The sequence below is a fragment of the Colossoma macropomum genome, unplaced genomic scaffold, assembly GCF_904425465.1.
Source record: "Colossoma macropomum unplaced genomic scaffold, Colossoma_macropomum, whole genome shotgun sequence".
In the NCBI taxonomy this organism is placed as follows: domain Eukaryota; kingdom Metazoa; phylum Chordata; class Actinopteri; order Characiformes; family Serrasalmidae; genus Colossoma; species Colossoma macropomum.
This window is the reverse complement of record NW_023494793.1, coordinates 43005300-43023694: the sequence shown is the minus strand read 5'-3', so window position 1 is coordinate 43023694 and position 18395 is coordinate 43005300. Positions and strand designations below refer to the sequence as shown.

At 40.2% G+C, this 18395-nt stretch overlaps 1 protein-coding gene across 1 annotated transcript in view; it reads left to right on the top strand.

Moving 5' to 3' along the window:
- The window catches only part of LOC118814116 (voltage-dependent R-type calcium channel subunit alpha-1E), a 162726-nt gene that overhangs the window by 28783 nt on the left and 115548 nt on the right, over window positions 1-18395 (top strand). The window contains exons 4-5 of the mRNA XM_036579777.1: window positions 16343-16446; window positions 17859-18017. Coding sequence (XP_036435670.1) covers window positions 16343-16446; window positions 17859-18017 — 263 coding nt within the window. The remainder of the gene's footprint in view (window positions 1-16342; window positions 16447-17858; window positions 18018-18395) is intronic.

Genomic DNA, 18395 nt, shown 5'->3' with positions numbered 1-18395 from the left:
TTACTGAGATTATTTGTAGACTAATATATTTTATTCTATCTCATAGGATTGTTTACTGAGATTGTTTATGGGCTAATATATCTCACTATAGCTTATAGGATTGTTTACTTATATGTTTGTGAACTAATATTTCGCTGCTGTTGGGACAAAACCTTGCGTCTTCATAATGGTAACTTTACAGGAGAAGGAAAAATGTGCTTTAATTTTAATGTAAGTCAATGGAACCAGACGTTTTTCCAAGTCATTTTGAGCCATTTCTTTTTGTCCATCCATCATGGAATTTACAAACAATGTAAAGGACAACAGGCATTTTTAAATTATGTCAAAAACGGATAATCAGCAAAAATGGAGATAAGAGGTTTTGTTCCAACAGCAGCGATATCTTACTCTATCTTATAGGACTGTTTATTGATGTTGTTTATGGACTAATATCTCCTATTCTAGTTTATTGATTTTTATTGCTTATTGTTTATAGTCTAATCTCTCCTGTTGTAGTGTATAGGAGGATATATAGAGGTCGTTTATGGACTATGATCTCCTGTTTTAGTGTACAGGAGTGTATACTGAGTGCTCTCTCTCATTAGCTGAAGAAAGGCCTTCATCTAGCGCTCAGGGGTTTAAAAGAGCTCACATAGAAAAACCCCTTTATGACTTATATCTGAATCTCTGAACTGAATGTTGGTCCTTCTGTCACTCAAACCGCTCGGACGGATCAGCTGTCAGTCTGGCTGATGTGTGTGGACGTGTGTCCCCTCACGCTGCACATCAGAGATTTATTTTCAGTGCACAGAATAACAGCAGATTTACTTGAAACACATTTAGATACTGACTTAACCCCCAGTAACACAGATAAAGATCAGGTCTGTGGAATTAAGCTGCTGCAAACTGTGCAGTAACAAGTTCACTGCATGTCACTGTATGAGATGATTCCAATTACATTTCAGCCAAATTTGGTGTCCGACTGTGGATATCAGTACATTCACACATGCCAGATTACACTGTGACGATTTGCTGACCGTCACCTTACAATGCAGTTTTTTCTAGGTTTTTCTAAATTTCTCTGGGTTTCTCTGAATTTCTTAGGGTTACTCTGGAATTCTCTGGGTTTCTCAGGGTTACTCTGGAATTCTGTGGATTTCTCAGGGTTATTCTGGAATTCTCTGGGTTTCTCTGGATTTCTCAGGGTTACTCTGGAATTCTGTGGGTTTCTCTGGATTTCTCAGGGTTACTCTGGAATTCTATGGGTTTCTCTGGATTTCTCAGGGTTACTCTGGAATTCTCTGGGTTTCTCAGGGTTACTCTGGAATTCTCTGGATTTCTCAGGGTTACTCTGGAATTCTTTGGATTTCTCAGGGTTACTCTGGAATTCTGTGGATTTCTCAGGGTTATTCTGGAATTCTCTGGGTTTCTCAGGGTTACTCTGGAATTCTCTTGATTTCTCAGGGTTACTCTAGAATTCTCTGGATTTCTCATGGTTACACTGGATTTCTTTGAGTTTCTTGGGTTACTGGATCAGGGTTTTTGTTTCTATGTGTGTCTCTAAATTTTTCTTGGTTTCTCTGGGTTTTTATGAGTTTCTCAGGGTTGCTCTGTTTCTGTGGATTTTCCAGCGTTCAAGGATGGTCCTGATTTCTTTGGGTTTTCTAGATTTCATGGTCGCCCTTGATTTCTCTGGGTTTTCTGGGTTTCAGAGTTGCTCCTGATTTCTCTGGTTTACTCTCCGTTTCTCTGGGGTTGACAGGACTTTTTCAGGGTTTCTCTGAGTTGTTCTGGGCTTCTCTGACACTCTCAGGGTTTCTGTGGGTTTATCAGGGTTTTGCTCCAGACCAAGAGGAGCCTGTTTCCGTGGCAACGCATTATTGTGTTGTGCTGCCTCCTGACAACACAGATGGCAACTAGAGCAGAGCCAAGAAACAAAGAAACAAATCCAAAGATACAATAATTCAGCACCCACTAATCTCTCTCTCTCTCTCTCTCTCTCTGTATCTCTCTCTCCCAAGCATATGTTACAGTAATAAATCTGTGTGATCCCTTTGAGAAACACTGTTTATTAAATGGCCCTGATAGTCTGTGTGATGTAGCAGTGGACAGAGAGCTCTGCTTACCTGGCACATGTTGAGTCACCTGTCCCTCATAATAGCCGGAATACAGAGAGCTGTTTATTTATTTTGACAAATAGCTCTTCTTTCCACTCTTACAGTCAGACAGTCTGGCAGAAGTTGAAGTTAGTAAACAGTTTAATTTGTACATCTAGGGACAAAAATGTTCTGTACAGTGGATTTAAAAACGCTGAAGAGAAATTTCAAGTTCCCCGTCAGTTTAGCTGTGTGGTCACCAGCTCTCCTCTAGAAGATCTGCCCTGCAGATTCACATCTAATCTACATTCTTAAAAAAGAGGTTCTTCAAGGGTTCTTTAGTAAAGATAATGGATCTATAAAGAACCATGCACATTCAAAGAACCACTGGCATGATTAAAGGGTTCTTTGCCTGGTGAAATGTTTCTTGAGACTGACGGAGAATGTGTTGAATATGGTTCTATATAGTGGTTTCATACAGCACCAAAAAAGGTTCTTCTGTTGTTACAACATCGAGCTTATAACATTACTGTTCTGGTGTGCATTACTCAGATATTCTGTATTCTGACATGTTTCAATAGTCTGCTGTTCAGTATTTTGTTATGTTTCAGTATTCTGGTGTTCAGTAGTCTGATGTTTAGTATTCTGGTGTTCAGTAGTCTGATGTTTAGTATTCTGGTGTTCAGTAGTCTGATGTTTAGTATTCTGTCGTTCAGTAGTCTCATGTTTAGTATTATGATGTTCAGTATTCTGTTGTTCAGTGGTCTCATGTTTAGTATTCTGGTGTTCAGTAGTCTGATGTTTAGTATTCTGGTGTTCAGTAGTCTGATGTTTAGTATTCTGGTGTTCAGTAGTCTGATGTTTAGTATTCTGGTGTTCAGTAGTCTCATGTTTAGTATTCTGGTGTTCAGTAGTCTGGTGTTTAGTATTCTGTTGTTCAGTAGTCTGATGTTTAGTATTCTGGTGTTCAGTAGTCTCATGTTTAGTATTCTGTTGTTCAGTAGTCTGATGTTTAGTATTCTGGTGTTCAGTAGTCTGATGTTTAGTATTCTGGTGTTCAGTAGTCTGGTGTTTAGTATTCTGTTGTTCAGTAGTCTGATGTTTAGTATTCTGGTGTTCAGTAGTCTCATGTTTAGTATTCTGGTGTTCAGTAGTCTCATGTTTAGTATTCTGTTGTTCAGTAGTCTGATGTTTAGTATTCTGTCGTTCAGTAGTCTCATGTTTAGTATTATGATGTTCAGTATTCTGGTGTTCAGTAGTCTGGTGTTCATTACTCTGATGTTCAGTGTTCTGGTGTTCAGTAGTCTGGTGTTCATTACTCTGATGTTCAGTGTTCTGGTGTTCAGTAGTCTCATGTTTAGTATTCTGTTGTTCAGTATTCTGATGTTAAGTATTCTGTTGTTCAGTAGTCTGGTGTTCATTACTCTGAAGTTAAGTATTTTGTAGTTCAGTACTCTGATGTTCAGTGTTCTGTTGTTCAGTAGTCTCATGTTTAGTATTCTGTTTTTCAGTAGTCTGATGTTAAGTGTTCTGGTGTTCAGTAGTCTGATATTCAGTATTTTAGTGTTCAGTAATCTGATGTTTAGTATTCTGTTGCTCGTAGTCTGATGTTCAGTGTTCTGGTGTTCATTATTCTGATATTCAGTATTCTGATATTTTTCACTATTCTGGTGATTAGTAGTCTGATGTCCAGTATTCAAGTGTTCAGTATTAGTCCGATGTTTAGTATTCTGGTGTTCATTACTCTGCGTCGGGAGACACAGTGGCCTCTTTTTATCTATAAAACGCTTACTGGCTGTATGCCATCAAACGTCACAGAAATGCTCAGTGTAAATAATGCATTTTATCAGACTCGTTCCAGTGATTGGATCAGCCTTCAGGTGCCGAGAGCTTTTACAGAGCTGGGAAAATGTGCTTTTAGCTGCAGCACCAGTGAGCTGGAATTTATTACAGGAATCTCTAAAGCTTCGCTCTCTGGAGTCACATGAACATTTTAAACTTTTAGTTTCTAAACACCTCCACTCAGCCTGACCCTGACTTACTTGAGTTTATTTTAAAGTTTTAAAGTGATTTTTGGTATGTTTGGTATGTTTTTAGTTATTGCTTCATTTTTATTATTTTGTTCTTTTTATTTGAATATTGCCAAGCTATTGTTTTATATCTTTTATTTCTTAGTTTTTTTTTGTATTATTTAGATTTTTTATTTATTCTTTAATTTACTACTATAATTATTATTAGTTTTAAGCATTATTGTCTGATATTCAGTATTCTAGTGTCCAGTAGTTTGATGTTTAGTATCCTGATGTTCAGTAGTCTGATATTCAGTATTCTAGTGTCCAATAGTCTGATGTTTAGTATTCTAGTGTTCATTACTCTGGTGTTCAGTATTCTAGTGTCCAGTAGTCTGATGTTTAGTATCCTGATGTTCAGTAGTCTGATGTTCAGTAGTCTGGTGTTCAGTAGTCTGATGTTCAGTAGTCTGGCGTTCAGCATCCTGGTGTTCATTGCTCTGATGTTCAGTAGTCTGATATTCAGTAGTCTGATGTTCAGTAGTGTGATATTCAGTAGTCTGCTGTTCAGTAGTCTGATATTCAGTAGTCTAATATTCAGTATTCTGGTGTTCAAATGGTGTGAACTTTAGGCAAAGCAGTGAAATGTGCACTTTATATTAATAGTGACAATATTGAAGAAAAAGAAAGAAAAAATAAAAAAATAGAAACATCTATGTATGCATACATATGTGCATATACAAGCCCTCTCTCTCTCTCTGTCTCTCTCTCTCTCTCTCTCTGTCTCTCGCTCTCTCCCTCTGTCTTCCTGTCTCTCTGTTATCACATGTATGACTTTAAATACAGTAACATTACATGCCATTGGGATTTTGCTGAACTGGGTTGCTCCAGAAACATTTTCACCAGCTGCCACTGTAAGAGAACCCGGCTATTTTTATTTTACAGAAGTAAAAAAAATCTGCTTCTGATGTTTGTGTGGAAAAGCAGCTCCTGTGCTTGTGGGGGGTGTGTGGGGGGTGTGTGGATGGAGATGAGGAGAGCATTGCTCTGCTGGGAGAGAGAGAGAGTGAGTCCTGATACCCATGCAGTCAAAAACTCAGCAGCTTTTTTCTCAGAGATAAATTCATGTATTTATCAGGTTTGATGACTTTCCTGTTTGACATTCCCGTAAATGTTGAACATCTGCTGCAGCATGTTTGTGTTTCTCTCACTGCTGCACTGTGTGGTCCAGGCTGGCTTTGCATGGTGAAACGTCCGTCCAACTAGTTGCATGTTGTGAGTTGCCTACAACATTATTTTTGTGCAACTTGACAGCTCTGTGTAGAATTAGAGGCATCAACAGAGAGGAGAAATAAATCTAGCTATGTAGATCATAACAGGAGGCTAGCAGAGAAGAATAAACACTTGTATAAGCAGCTGAGTTTCAAGTGTGTTGCAGGAAGACAGACATTATGCAACTCGTGCAATTCAGTTTCACGTAGGTTGTACAGTACAAGTTGCTATATGTGGATCCACACTTCCTCATTCTTATAAGCACAGATCTTATACACTAGTTACATAGTAAATTATTAATTCATACTGATTAATATAGTAGATTAATTACTTAAAAAAATAATAATACATAAATAAATAAACTTTGACTTGACATGACTAATAATAATAATGTGATTGGCTGTAGGGTTGCTTTGCTGTAAATTTGCTGTGTGATTGGCTGCAGAGTAGCTGTGTAATTGGCCTTGGACTGGCTGCCCACTCTACACTGAAGTCTCCTAACTATTACTACTATTACTATTAATATTAGTAGAATAATAATTTTGTACGTAGTTTGACCAGAGGAGGATGGGTCCCCCCATGTGAGCCTTGGTTCCTCCCAAGGTTTCTTCCTCAACTGAGGGAGTTTTTCCTTGCCACTGTCGCCCCTGGCTTGCTCACCTGGAGGATTTACAGTTCATGTTGAAACTTTGTCCTTAATGGATTTCTGTGAAGCTGCTTTGTGACAACATCTGTTGTAAAAAGCGCTATACAGATAAATTTGATTTGATTTGATTTGATCTGTAGGGTTGCTGTGTGATTGGCTGTAAGGTTGACATGTAATTGGCTGTAAGGTTGTTATGTGATTGGCTGTAAATTTGCTGTGTGATTGGCTGCAGAGTAGCTGTGTGATTGGCTGTAGGGTTGCTGTGTGATTGGCTGTAGGGTTGCCGTGTGATTGGCTGTAAGATTGCTGTGTGATTGGCTGTAGGGTTGTTGTGTGATTGGCTGTAAGATTGCTGTGTGATTGGCTGTAGGTTTGTTGTGTGATTGGCTGTAAGATTGCTGTGTGATTGGCTGTAGGGTTGCTGTGTGATTGGCTGTAAGATTGCTGTGTGATTGGCTGTAGGGTTGCCATGTGATTGTCTGTAAGATTGCTGTGTGATTGGCTGTAAGATTGCTGTGTGATTGGCTGTAGGGTTGCCGTGTGATTGGCTGTGAGGTTGCTGTGTGATTGGCTGTAGGTTTGCTTTGTGATTGGCTGTAGGGTTGCTGTGTGATTGGCTGTGAGGTTGCTTTGTGATTGGCTGTAGGGTTGCTGTGTGATTGGCTGTGAGGTTGCTTTGTGATTGGCTGTAGGGTTTCTGTGTGATTGGCTGTAGGATTGCTGTGTGATTGGCTGTAGGTTTGCTTTGTGATTGGCTGTAGGGTTCTTGTGTGATTGGCTGTAAGATTGCAGTGTGATTGGCTGTAGGTTGCTGTGTGATTGGCTGTAGGGTTTCTGTGTGATTGGCTGTAGGTTTGCAATGTGATTGGCTGTGAGGTTGCCTTGTGATAAGCTGCAGGGCTGCTATGTGATTGGCTGTAGGTTTGCTTTGTGATTGGCTGTAGGTTTGCAATGTGATTGGCTGTGGGGTTGCTTTGTGATTGGCTGTAGGTTTGCAATGTGATTGGCTGTGGGGTTGCTTTGTGATTGGCTGTAGGTTTGCAATGTGATTGGCTGTGGGGTTGCTTTGTGATTGGCTGTAGGTTGCTGTGTACATGATTTTGGAGTCATTCCATGGAATGTTCAGAGGGGGCTGATTTGGAGGGGTTTTAGGGGAACACTCAGTGATACTTGATGGGAACATTTGTGGAAGAGATTTGGTGGTGATTGGCAGGTGATTTGTGGGGTGATGGAGGGTGTTGAGGGGGAGGTGATGGATGATGTTTGTGAAGCTGATGATGAATGACAGAAGCTGACAGCATGAGGAGCTTCCACAGTGGGGAACTGAGCTAAGAGGGTCTGCAAATGCCAGACTCAAATGGCATGTGCTGAGTGTGTGTGTGCATGCATTAACGTAAGGACTTTCCTGAAATTTCATTTTTACTCACTGAACACACTCCTGAAACTGTGATGTGACGCAGACACGCTGGCTTTCACACATACACACACACACACACACACACACACACACACACACACACACACACACACACACTGGTGTGAAGAAACTTGTGTCAAGAAACTCAGTGCAGAGAACAGAAGCTATAAATAGCCTCAGTGTTAGTGCTGCTATTTTTGAATGTACATCACTGTTTTCTCTGATTCAGTTTATGTGCTTCATGTATAAAAGTGTTTTTGTCCTCCAGCCAAACAGCCAAAATGTTTCATCTCTCTCTCTCTCTCTCTCTCTCTCTCTCTCTCTCTCTCGCTCTTTCTTTCCCAATCTTTCTTTCTTTCTTTCTTTCTTTCTTTCTTTCTTTCTTTCCTCCATGTTTCTACCTCCATCCCTCACTCTGTCTTTTTTATTTTCTCCATCTGTTTCCTCTCTTTCTCTTTTTCCTCCATCTCTCCCTTTTCCTCCATTTCTTTCTTTCTTTCATCCATCCCTTTTGTTTCTCTTTCCTTCATACCTTTTCCTTTCTTTCCTCCATGTCTCTCTTTCTTTATTTCCTTCTCCTCTTTTTGTTCCCTCCATTTTTCCCACTCTCTGTCTTCCTCATCTTTCTTTCTTTCTTTCTTTCTTTCCTCTATATCTCTACCTCCATCCCTCTCTTTATTTCCTCCATCTCTTTTTCCTCTCTCTCTCTCTGCCTCTCTCTCTTTTCCTCCGTTTCTTTCTTTATTTCTTTATTTCTTTCTTTCATCCCTTTTCCTTTACTTCATATATCTCTTTCTTTATTTCCATCATCTCTCTTTCTTTCCTCCATTTATCTTACTCTCTCTCTTCCTCATATCTCTCTTCCTCATCTCTCTCACTTCCTCATTTCTTTCTTTCTTTCTTTCTTTCTTTCTTTCATCTCTCTCTCTCTCTCTCTCTCTCTCTCTCTCTCTCTCTCTCTCTGTTAGCTCAGTGTTTGCTCTTTAGCCCTGATGAATAATTGATCTGCTGGTGTCTTAATCATTCATACGCCATCTGTCACATTGTACTGTGTGTGTGTGTGTGTGTGTGTGTGTGAGCTGGGTGGAGATGGTAATTAATTACAGAATTGCACTGTGGGTAATGGGCAGTAGTGTAGAGGTGTGGCCAGAGCTACTTTAAAAAGTTACATAGGTTAAAATAGAAGGGTTTCCATGCATCATTTTCGAGATACAGCAGTTCACACAATGCTACCAATGTGAACAAAGGAAGGTACCCAGAGAGAACCCATACAGAAAGAGAGAGAGGTCATTTACGATCTTCTGGACTTCGATCATGGATGGCTGTGGCATCGCTGGGGATCAAAGTCAGCTTTATTGTCATTTCATCTCATCACAGATGTGGTGCTACATTTAACGCAGAACAGCAGCAGAAACACAATAAATAGTTGTGCTTCTGTTTTTATCAGTGTTCTGATAATTAACAGAGGTGTGCACTTGAGTCATATGACTTGAACTCGAGTCCGACTCGAGTCGTGACTTTAGACTCAACTCAAGAAAATCGAGTAAGACTTGGGACTCGACTGTGACTCCAACACCAATGACTTGGACTCGGACTTGAGCGTAGGGTGCGCCTAAGTCAGATACAGATTTACGATACTCCGGGGTCTGTATCTCCAAGTGTCTGAAGGCTAGCAATTCAGTCCTCATTGGAAAGGGCACATCACAATCTACTGACCAGTGGAGTTTGGCTTCATCACAGATTTTTAACCCTTGTGTGGAGTTGATGTGTTTGTTACTCAGTGGTCTGGTGGACCCACCACATTATCAAATATCACAAGTGTCCAGCGTAGGGTTCTCCTTTAGCAGCTGTAGCCAGTCAGCAGCCTGTCCATGTTGTCCACCCTCACACACACACACACACACACACACAAACACACACACACACACATATACAAACACATACACACACACACACACTAACAGCAGGCCATGTAGGAGGAGAACAGAGTGAAGGACACAGCACCTCCACACTTTTACTCCCCACAGATTCACCCAACACCACATGTGTAATATAAATGTGTGGGGGGTGAACAGAGTGAAGACACTGAAAATGGGTTATTTTATATGTTCGTCACAGAAAATGAGCAAAGGACAAGAATCTGAGGTTGAAATAATAATAAATCACATCATTTTTTCTTTTGGTAAACATTGGAACTAGGTCCCGCAGACCTGAACACCACATAAGGGTCAAAGTCGCTTGTCACAAAGCATTGCCTTCTCCTGTGGCTTTGCTCATGATGTCATCAGTGATTAGTCAACATCGACTCAACATTCATCAAATACCTGTCGACTTTAAAAAACCTGAAGTTGTGAAAACCCTGGTGTGTGCAGGCTGGTCCTCTTCAGTCTCCTTAGGAAGTAGAGGTGCATTTGCGCCTTCTTCATTAAGGACGAGGTGTTCAGGGACCAGGAGAGGTTGTCAGTGAAGAGCTCTCTGAGGACCCACCATCTCCACCATCTCCACCACTGTACCGCTGATGTGCAGAGGGGTGTGAGGCGTCTGTGTCTTTCTGAAGTCTTGGGAGGTTCAACAGTTGTGTATTATCATTTGTTTCTTGCCTCTGTTCTTCCATGTCTCACTGGAACATTTCACAAGTGGAACAAGTGTTTCAGATATTGAGCTGTAGAGACCAATCAGGCAAACACCACCTGTCCTATGACTGGGTAAACACAGTGCTCTACTTATTATGTCCCCCAAAATTCAATGTGACTGTCATCATTCTTTCTGTATTATGGTAAATTGCCACACCAGATGTTAGGCATGCAGTTAACACCATACTAAATCTAATAAGCTTCTAGCTGCATCAGCCTCATTGCTCCAGTGCTTAATCGCATTTTGGGGCTTCATTTTCTCTGTTAGAGCAAAAAAGGCTAAAAGCTTTTTAAAAAAAGTTAATTCTTTTATATATTTCTGAATCTTCCCCTTCGTGAGTCAATCTGTATCCATTCCAAATTTGTGTCGTGTCCTTATTCCTTTCTCAGGTCTTAATTAAAACCTCTGACACCTCAGTGACACCCCAGATGTGACTGTAATGCACGCTGTATGGTGCTCTGTGTGTTATAGCTAATTGGTTCCACTTGCACATCTTCCAAAAATAGCTTTACTGAATCACTAACAGGAATCTGTGCTTCATCATCAAAGGTCTAGATCAGCGGTGAGGAACGGAGGGCCAGAGTCCAGCACAGTTTGGTGATGTGCAGGAATCTGGGCCTCCAGGACTGTAGTTCCCCACCCCTTTGTCACAGTGGGGCTGAGGCAGGTTGCAAGCATGAAGTGATTTTATTGGGGATGTTCTGATATTCATTGCTGTAGCAGGCAGGGGTCAACAAACAGGCAGGCAGGAAAAGATGCAGACCCATAATCAGACAAGAAAAGAGAGTAGCAGGGGCCAAAACCAGTGAAAACTAAAAAGGGGAATATAAAGCAGTCGTAATGAGTCCAAAAGGACCTGCAGGTGTGAGGGAGAGGAGGAGAGTGGGTGGAGCCAGGAAGAGTCCAAGTCAGTCTCCTAAGGGGGGAGACACCCCGGTCTAAAGCGACTCTTTTTATCATGTATGGCGAGGCTATTTTAGTGTGGTAATTACAGCGTGCACTTTTAGTGAACGTTACACTCACTTCACTTTGGCCTTCTTTTGGTGTTCGTTTTAATAACACATGATAAAATGTAACATGGAATTTTTATGTAGTTAAACTGGTTCCAGTAGCAATCTGGGTGATATTTCTCCACATTCACCCTAAAGACTGTTTTTGTACCATAAAAGCAACTTTTTTCCTTATACATTTTTGGAGTAGTGAGTTCACTCCTATATTATTTAAATATTTTGTGTGTGTGCGTGTATGTATATATGTTCAAGCAGTAGAACCCGAGAGGGAGTGTGTTATCGTGAAATAACACTGTGTGATTTGGTCGCCGTAGATCATCACAGCCGTGATGTTATTGGCGATAACACACTCCTCGAGTGTTCTATTGCTTTAATACAACAGTTAAATAAATAAAGTAATAAATTAATAAACTGGGCCGTGAACGCGGCGTTTAATATGTTTTAATGTTCGCAGCTCCTTCACCAAATTATAGTTCCTTAACGAGCAGCTTGTTGCTACGTCAGAGTAACGAGCTCCGCCCACTCGCTGCACAGTCTGCTGAGTCTCGCCTTTTGAAGTGCAGACTGAGCCATAAAACTGCCGCAATATCAGGTTTAGCTCAGTTTTGTCAGTTTTTGCCAAATCAGTATTAATGTTGTTTTGTTCCAGCCGGTCTGTAAAGCATCTTACAGCCCATTTAGTTTGGCGAATGGTGTTGGGTTCATTTCTGGCTGATTCCAGGTTGTTCAGCTGTTCTTCTGTCACAGCTGCCGACTGAAAAGCTGCTCAGTGGTGATGACAGTTTGGGGATTTAGTGTCGTCTCATCTTCAGAGTCTGACCACATCGGCTGTCGGTCAAATGTGATCTTAAAAGTGTCCATTTTCTGTTTGTGGCAAAGTAAGAAGTAAAAACGTTCAAATGTCTTGAGCGTCTCCTACAGCTGTCAAAGTCGTTGCTTAGCAACGGCGTCTCAGCGGAGTGACAGTGAAATAAGAGCATGGTTAGAACGCTTCTCAATCATATATACACCGATCACCGATAACATTCTGACCACCTCCTTGTTTCTACGCTCATTGTCCATTTTATCAGCTCCACTTACTATATAGGTGCACTTTGTAGTTCTACAGTTACAGACTGTAGTCCATCTGTTTCTCTGATACTTTGTTAGCCCCCTTTTACCCTGTTCTTCAGTGCTCAGGACCCCGATGGACCCTCACAGAGCAGGTCCTATTTGGGTGGTGGATCATTCTGAGCACTGCAGTAACACTGACGTGGTGGTGGTGTGTTAGTGTGTGTTGTGCTGGTCTGAGTGGATCAGACACAGCAGTGCTGCTGGAGTTTTTAAACACTGTGTCCACTCAGAGTCCACTCTATCAGACACTCCTACCTTGTCGGTCCACCTTGTAGATGTAAAGCCAGAGACGATAGCTCATCTGCTGCTGCACAGTTTGTGTTGGTCATCCTCTAGTCCTTCATCAGTGGTCACAGGACACTGCACACAGGATGCTGTTGGCTGGATATTTTTGGTTGGTGGACTATTCTCAGTGTGTTTAAAAACTCCAGCAGCACTGCTGTGTCTGATCCACTCGTACCAGCACAACACACACTAACACACCACCACCGCATCAGTGTTACTGCAGTGCTGAGAATGATACAACTGTTGTACAACTATTCATTTTATTATTTAGATAAAATATTTAGATTTTTTTTCTGTTTGTAGCTCATTTTGACGAGTACATTTTCGTATATTTAGGTTGTAAAGCTCATCTGGTTCAAACAATTTAGAAGTATATTGAAATAATAGTGTTTGCACTGATTTACCAGACTTTTCATTGGCTGTTACAACTCGTCCCTCACTTAAGCTGCTACTTCATCTCTGGATGAGTAAGCAAGATGGAAATATGGATAGAAGATGTTGTATGTGAACTTGAGAGAGTATAACTAACATTATCTATAAATAATATTAAAACTGGTGGTGTTACCTTACATTGCTATGTGAACTGTGGACTGGTGATTGTTTTGGTCAGTGTTGTTAGTTTAGGTGGTTTTGAATATTACACTTTAACATTAGTGTTACTACTTTCCAAACACTGAAGTCATTCAACACTTATGTTGTAAAATTTACCTTATTTTTGTTGGCTGTTTTCTCGAAACTGTGCAGCACATAGAAGTTGTTTTGATTTTTGCGGTCAGGAAAGTAGCAGCATGTTCACACTTTGGCATCCTCAGTAATTTTCCTCCTGGTTTGTGTGCTGACCTGCATCCTCAATAAGACTCTTCGCTGTGATAGGCTCGTGGGGACATTTGCATTTCATAATGAGCAGCACCACAGGTCTCACTCTGGCTTTAGTGGGTTTTCACTTCAGTTGAACTGAGTCTATTCACCTGCAGTTGTTCAATAAACCTCACTCTGACTGTTGTTAATGGCCTTTTTTCACATTCTTCATTATAGTGAACCTCCACAGAGCTTTGTTGGAGCACTATGAATGTTTTTCTCAGCTCCTGCGGCAGCCGCTGTGGCGTCACACTTCAATAAGAGACACAATCACATGCAAATTATGTTGTGTTGTATGCAAATTAGCATAGCGGTGAGATCAGACCTTTGAGAGATGTACTACAGGTCGCTTGCATATTCTTAAGGTAACTGTCCTTAGCTGACCTGTACATAATTACGCTGTGGGTTCTCTGTGGGGTCAGTTTGGGGTCAGCTCAGCACACATTCTTCACAGGCTGGACGTTTTAGATGCTGCTCTGGTCATAAAACGTCCCAGCTGTTTTTAATAGACCTTTATTAATAGACCTTTATTAAAAATATTTTTTTCATAAAACCAGAGATTACATTGGAATTTCTGTTTACAAATTTCTTGAATTAAAAAATATGCTTGAAACAAGCACAATTAAGCCAATGTAGTGAGAATTTATTTATTTAAAACATGTTAAAAAGTTTCAAAATAAGTTAAATAATCTTATAATAAGCTTTCAATAGTCTAAACATGAGAAATATTAGACATATCCTCTAGATTTAAGATCATTTTACTTGCCAAAATAGCATTTTTTGCAATGTGGCACTCATTGTTCATATGGTAAAAATACATAAGCATTTGTTTAGATGTCAGATAGATTGTTTCACTCCTACACTGCAAAAAATGGTCTTTTGTCAAGTGAATTTTTCTAAATTTAGCCGATATAACTAACATTTCCCATTTTGAGATGGTTGTGCACTGATTATAAGATTATCTGCTTATTTCCAGATTTTTTGTTTACTTGTTTTTGGTCATTTTATTAACTAAAATTATCTCACTATACTGGCAGATCATTTTGCTGGTTTTAAGTTCATTTCTTACAACAAGCACAATTATCTGCCAGTATAGTGAGATAATTTTACTTAATGAAATGACTTAAAACAAGTAAAAAAGTCTAGTAACAAGTTAAATAATCTTAAATTAAGCTTAAAACAATTTCAACAGGAGAAATATTGTCATTCCATCTATGTAGAAGTACACAGTGGAGCAAAATTACACTCCTCCAGGACCAACATGGTGTAACATGGAACAAAACAGACAGTATATAAACAGACATTTCTGAGCGTGAGGTAGTGAGAATTAGGTGCAGAGATATTTACCATGCTGTGATCTGTGAGTTACGCAGTCATATTATAACATATCATATTAGTCATATTCAAGTCATATTATATGTGAGCTCAGCAGTTCCTGAGGTAAGATATACACAGTACTTGAGTAAAACAGTGTTAGCAGCAATGTTCAGTAAAGTAGAGTAGAGCATCAAAAGAGATGTGTGAGTGTATGTGAGTGTGTGTGAGTGTGTATGTGTGTGTGTGAGTGTATGTGAGTGTGTGTGTGTGTGTGTGAGTGTGTATGTGAGTGTGTGTATGTGAGTGTGTGTGAGTGTATGTGAGTGTGTGTGAGTGTATGTGAGTGTGTGTATGTGAGTGTGTGTGAGTGTATGTGAGTGTGTGTGAGTGTATGTGAGTGTGTATGTGAGTGAGTGTGTGTGTGTGTGAGTGTGTGTGAGTGTGTATGTGAGTGTGTGTATGTGAGTGTGTGTGTGTGTGAGTGTATGTGAGTGTATGTGAGTGTGTGTGAGTGTGTATGTGAGTGTGTGTGTGTGTGTGTGAAGGGGGTTTTCAGTTCAGTCCTTGTGAATTTAAGAACCTGATTGCTTGAGGGACAAAGCTGTTGCAGAGTCTGGTACCTTCTGCCGGACGGCAGCAGTGAGAAAAGTCCGTGTGAGTGACGGTTGAGGTCGTCCACGATGCTGGTGGCTTTGCGGATGCAGCGCGTGGTGTAGATGTCCATGATGGAGGGGACAGAGACCCCGATGATCTGCTCAGCTGTCCTCACTATTCGCTGTAGGGTCTTGCGGTCGGAGACGGTGCAATTCCCAAACCAGGCAATGATGCAGCTGCTCAAGATGCTCCTGCAATATTTCAAATAATTTGACTATATTTCAGATCATTTTACTTGACAAGGTACCATTGCTTGCAGTGTAAATGCATACATATATTTCCTTTATGGGTCTAACAGACAACAAGCCTGTCGTTAGCATGGTTGAAAACTCTCCCCAAAACTGTATTGTCTTTACTTCTGTGATTGTGTTTGTTTTAGATGAGTTAGCCGGCTTGCTAACAGCTATATTAGCTCCTCACCCCACTGCTGCCAACCACACCAGTTATCTACATTTGCTGGTACGGTCACTGTGCAGCACTTCGCAGCTTTACTCTACCCTACACTGTTACAGTTAGCCCTGAGCCACAGCAGAGAAACTCCAGAGTCACGTGTGTGAGTTGTTGTTGTTGTTGTTGTTGTTGTTGAAATGAATGTTGTGATGAATATCTGATAAGTCTAATGAACAAGCAACACCTGATGACTTCCCTGACTCTCAGCAATAGAGAAGTGACTCATCACTGTCAGTGCACTGCAAAAAATGGTGTCTTGTACCATAAAATTATCTTAAATATAGTCAATAATCTAATATTTCTCCTGTTGAGATTGTTTTAAGCTTAATTTAAGATTATTTAACCTATTTCTTGCTTGTTTTAAGTCATTTTATTAAGTAAAATTATCTCACTATGTCGGCAGATCATTTGGCTTGTTGTAAGAAATGAGCTTGAAATCTGGAAATAAGCAGATAATCTTATAATAAGTGCACAAGCATCTCAAAATGGGCAATATTAGATATGTCGACTAGATTTAAGATCATTTCACTTAACGAGGGACCATTGTTTGCAGTGTGAAGGTAAGAGTTGGCGTCTAAAGTGTTGTGTGTGTCTCTCTGCAGGATTCTAGCTACTGCAGGGACTCATATGAACATCCCAGTGGACCTTCGGACGCTGAGGGCCGTGCGTGTGCTGAGGCCACTGAAGCTGGTGTCCGGAATCCCCAGTATGTTTCTAACCAAACACGAGGTTTCAGCCACAGTGTGGTTTGGGGCTGGTTAGGCCTCAGGACCCTGTCTCATGAAGCAGGATTGTGGCTTAGCCAGCTAACATCAAGCTGAGTTATTTCAGGTTTTACCAGAATACATCATTATCATACCTTATAAGGCTCCAGGGCCAGTTACGTTTGGTACTTCAGATCAAAAACAACTCCTTTCTGGCCAATCAGGGACAGCCATCTGACAGAGACAGACCCCTCCAGTCCTATTTGGGTCACTTTTTGTTATATTTCACATTGGTTGCGTCAGCAACGTCAAGGTTAATCAAGTTTTGTGAGGCTGAAATGTAATCAGGAACCCTGTCTAAGTTGAGTGTGCTTTATGAGAGCAAAAGTAGCATCTTTTATGTATCATCACATGTATTTACTTTTACGTCATCACTGTCCAAAAAAAACAAGAATCTCCAGTTTTTTATTTTTTATGATTATTATATTTTTCTACATCATTTAAGCACAACAGCTGTCCTTTACACTGTGATCAAATTCTGTGATGAATGGACCAAAACAAATGATCGGAAACTGCACAGAATAAAATCTCTTTACATTAACTGTACATTTTCCTGTAAAGTTGCAATTTTGGGGACACTTGTTTTTCTTTGGACAGCAAAGATATTTATACATACAGTACCAGTCACAGGTTTCTCATTCACCTTCTCAATCAGTGTTTTTTCTTTATTTTTATTATTTTCTACGTTGTAGATTAATATTGAAGACATCAAAACTATGAAGGAATTTTTTAGTAAAGAAAAAAGTGTTAAACCAGAATCTGTTTTATACTTTAGATTTTTTAGAGTAGCCACCCTTTGCTTTGATGGCAGCAGCAGTCTTGACATTCTCTATATGTAGAAAATAATAAAAACAAAGACAAAACATTGAATGAGAAGGTGTGTCCAAACTTGGACTGGTATACATACATATATATATATATATATATCCTTGCTGTCGGAAGAAAACCTCATATCTCCATTTTTGTCGTTTTTCAGTTTTTGAGATAAAAAAAGATTTGAGAAAAGTCTGTTGTCCTTTACATTATATGAAGAAATGGCCCACAATTATTTGTTGGGAAAAAGTCTGGTTCCATTGACTTACATTAAAAGAAAAGTAGTCCTGTAAAGTTACCATTTTGGAGATACAATGATATTATATATATATATATATATATATATATATATATATATATATATATATATATATCTATATATATCAGAACGATACAAATTAATGAACATGTTCACCCAAATGTGAGTAATTCATTTTTGTCTGTACCTCCTAAGTCCTGATATTATAAGCATTAGGAATTAGGAATGTAACTGTGTGTGTGTTTGTGTGTGTGTGTGTGTGTGTGTGTGTGTGTGTGTTAGGTCTGCAGATAGTACTGAAGTCCATCATGAAGGCCATGGTGCCTCTGCTACAGATTGGTCTGTTGCTGTTCTTCGCCATCCTCATGTTCGCCATCATCGGCCTGGAGTTCTACAGCGGCCGTCTGCACAGCACCTGCTTACCAGAACCAGACATACGAGGTAATACACACACTCATACATGTGCACACACACCGTCATAATCAACAGTCACGGAAGTTGACTGTGATGGTCCTCCTGATGGCCCTTTCTGTGGGTTTTGGCACGGCTGAAGAAGCCTGTCCTGTAGCTACAGACTTTACTGCAGTGTCTGCATTGATGTGTCCTTTGTGCTGTGTGGTGGCTGGACTTCTTCTTTTCTCTTCATGTCTTAATTTCCTTATAGTGTTACTCAAAAACTCAGTTCCATGATTCTATGATGAGCCTCTCCCTCTCAGTTTATTGAGGTCAGTGTCAAACTTTTTGAGAGTCTGATGTTATTATTGTGCTGTACCTTCTGACCTCTAGGAGCCTGCTGGGCCTCCAGTATTTGCAAGTAGA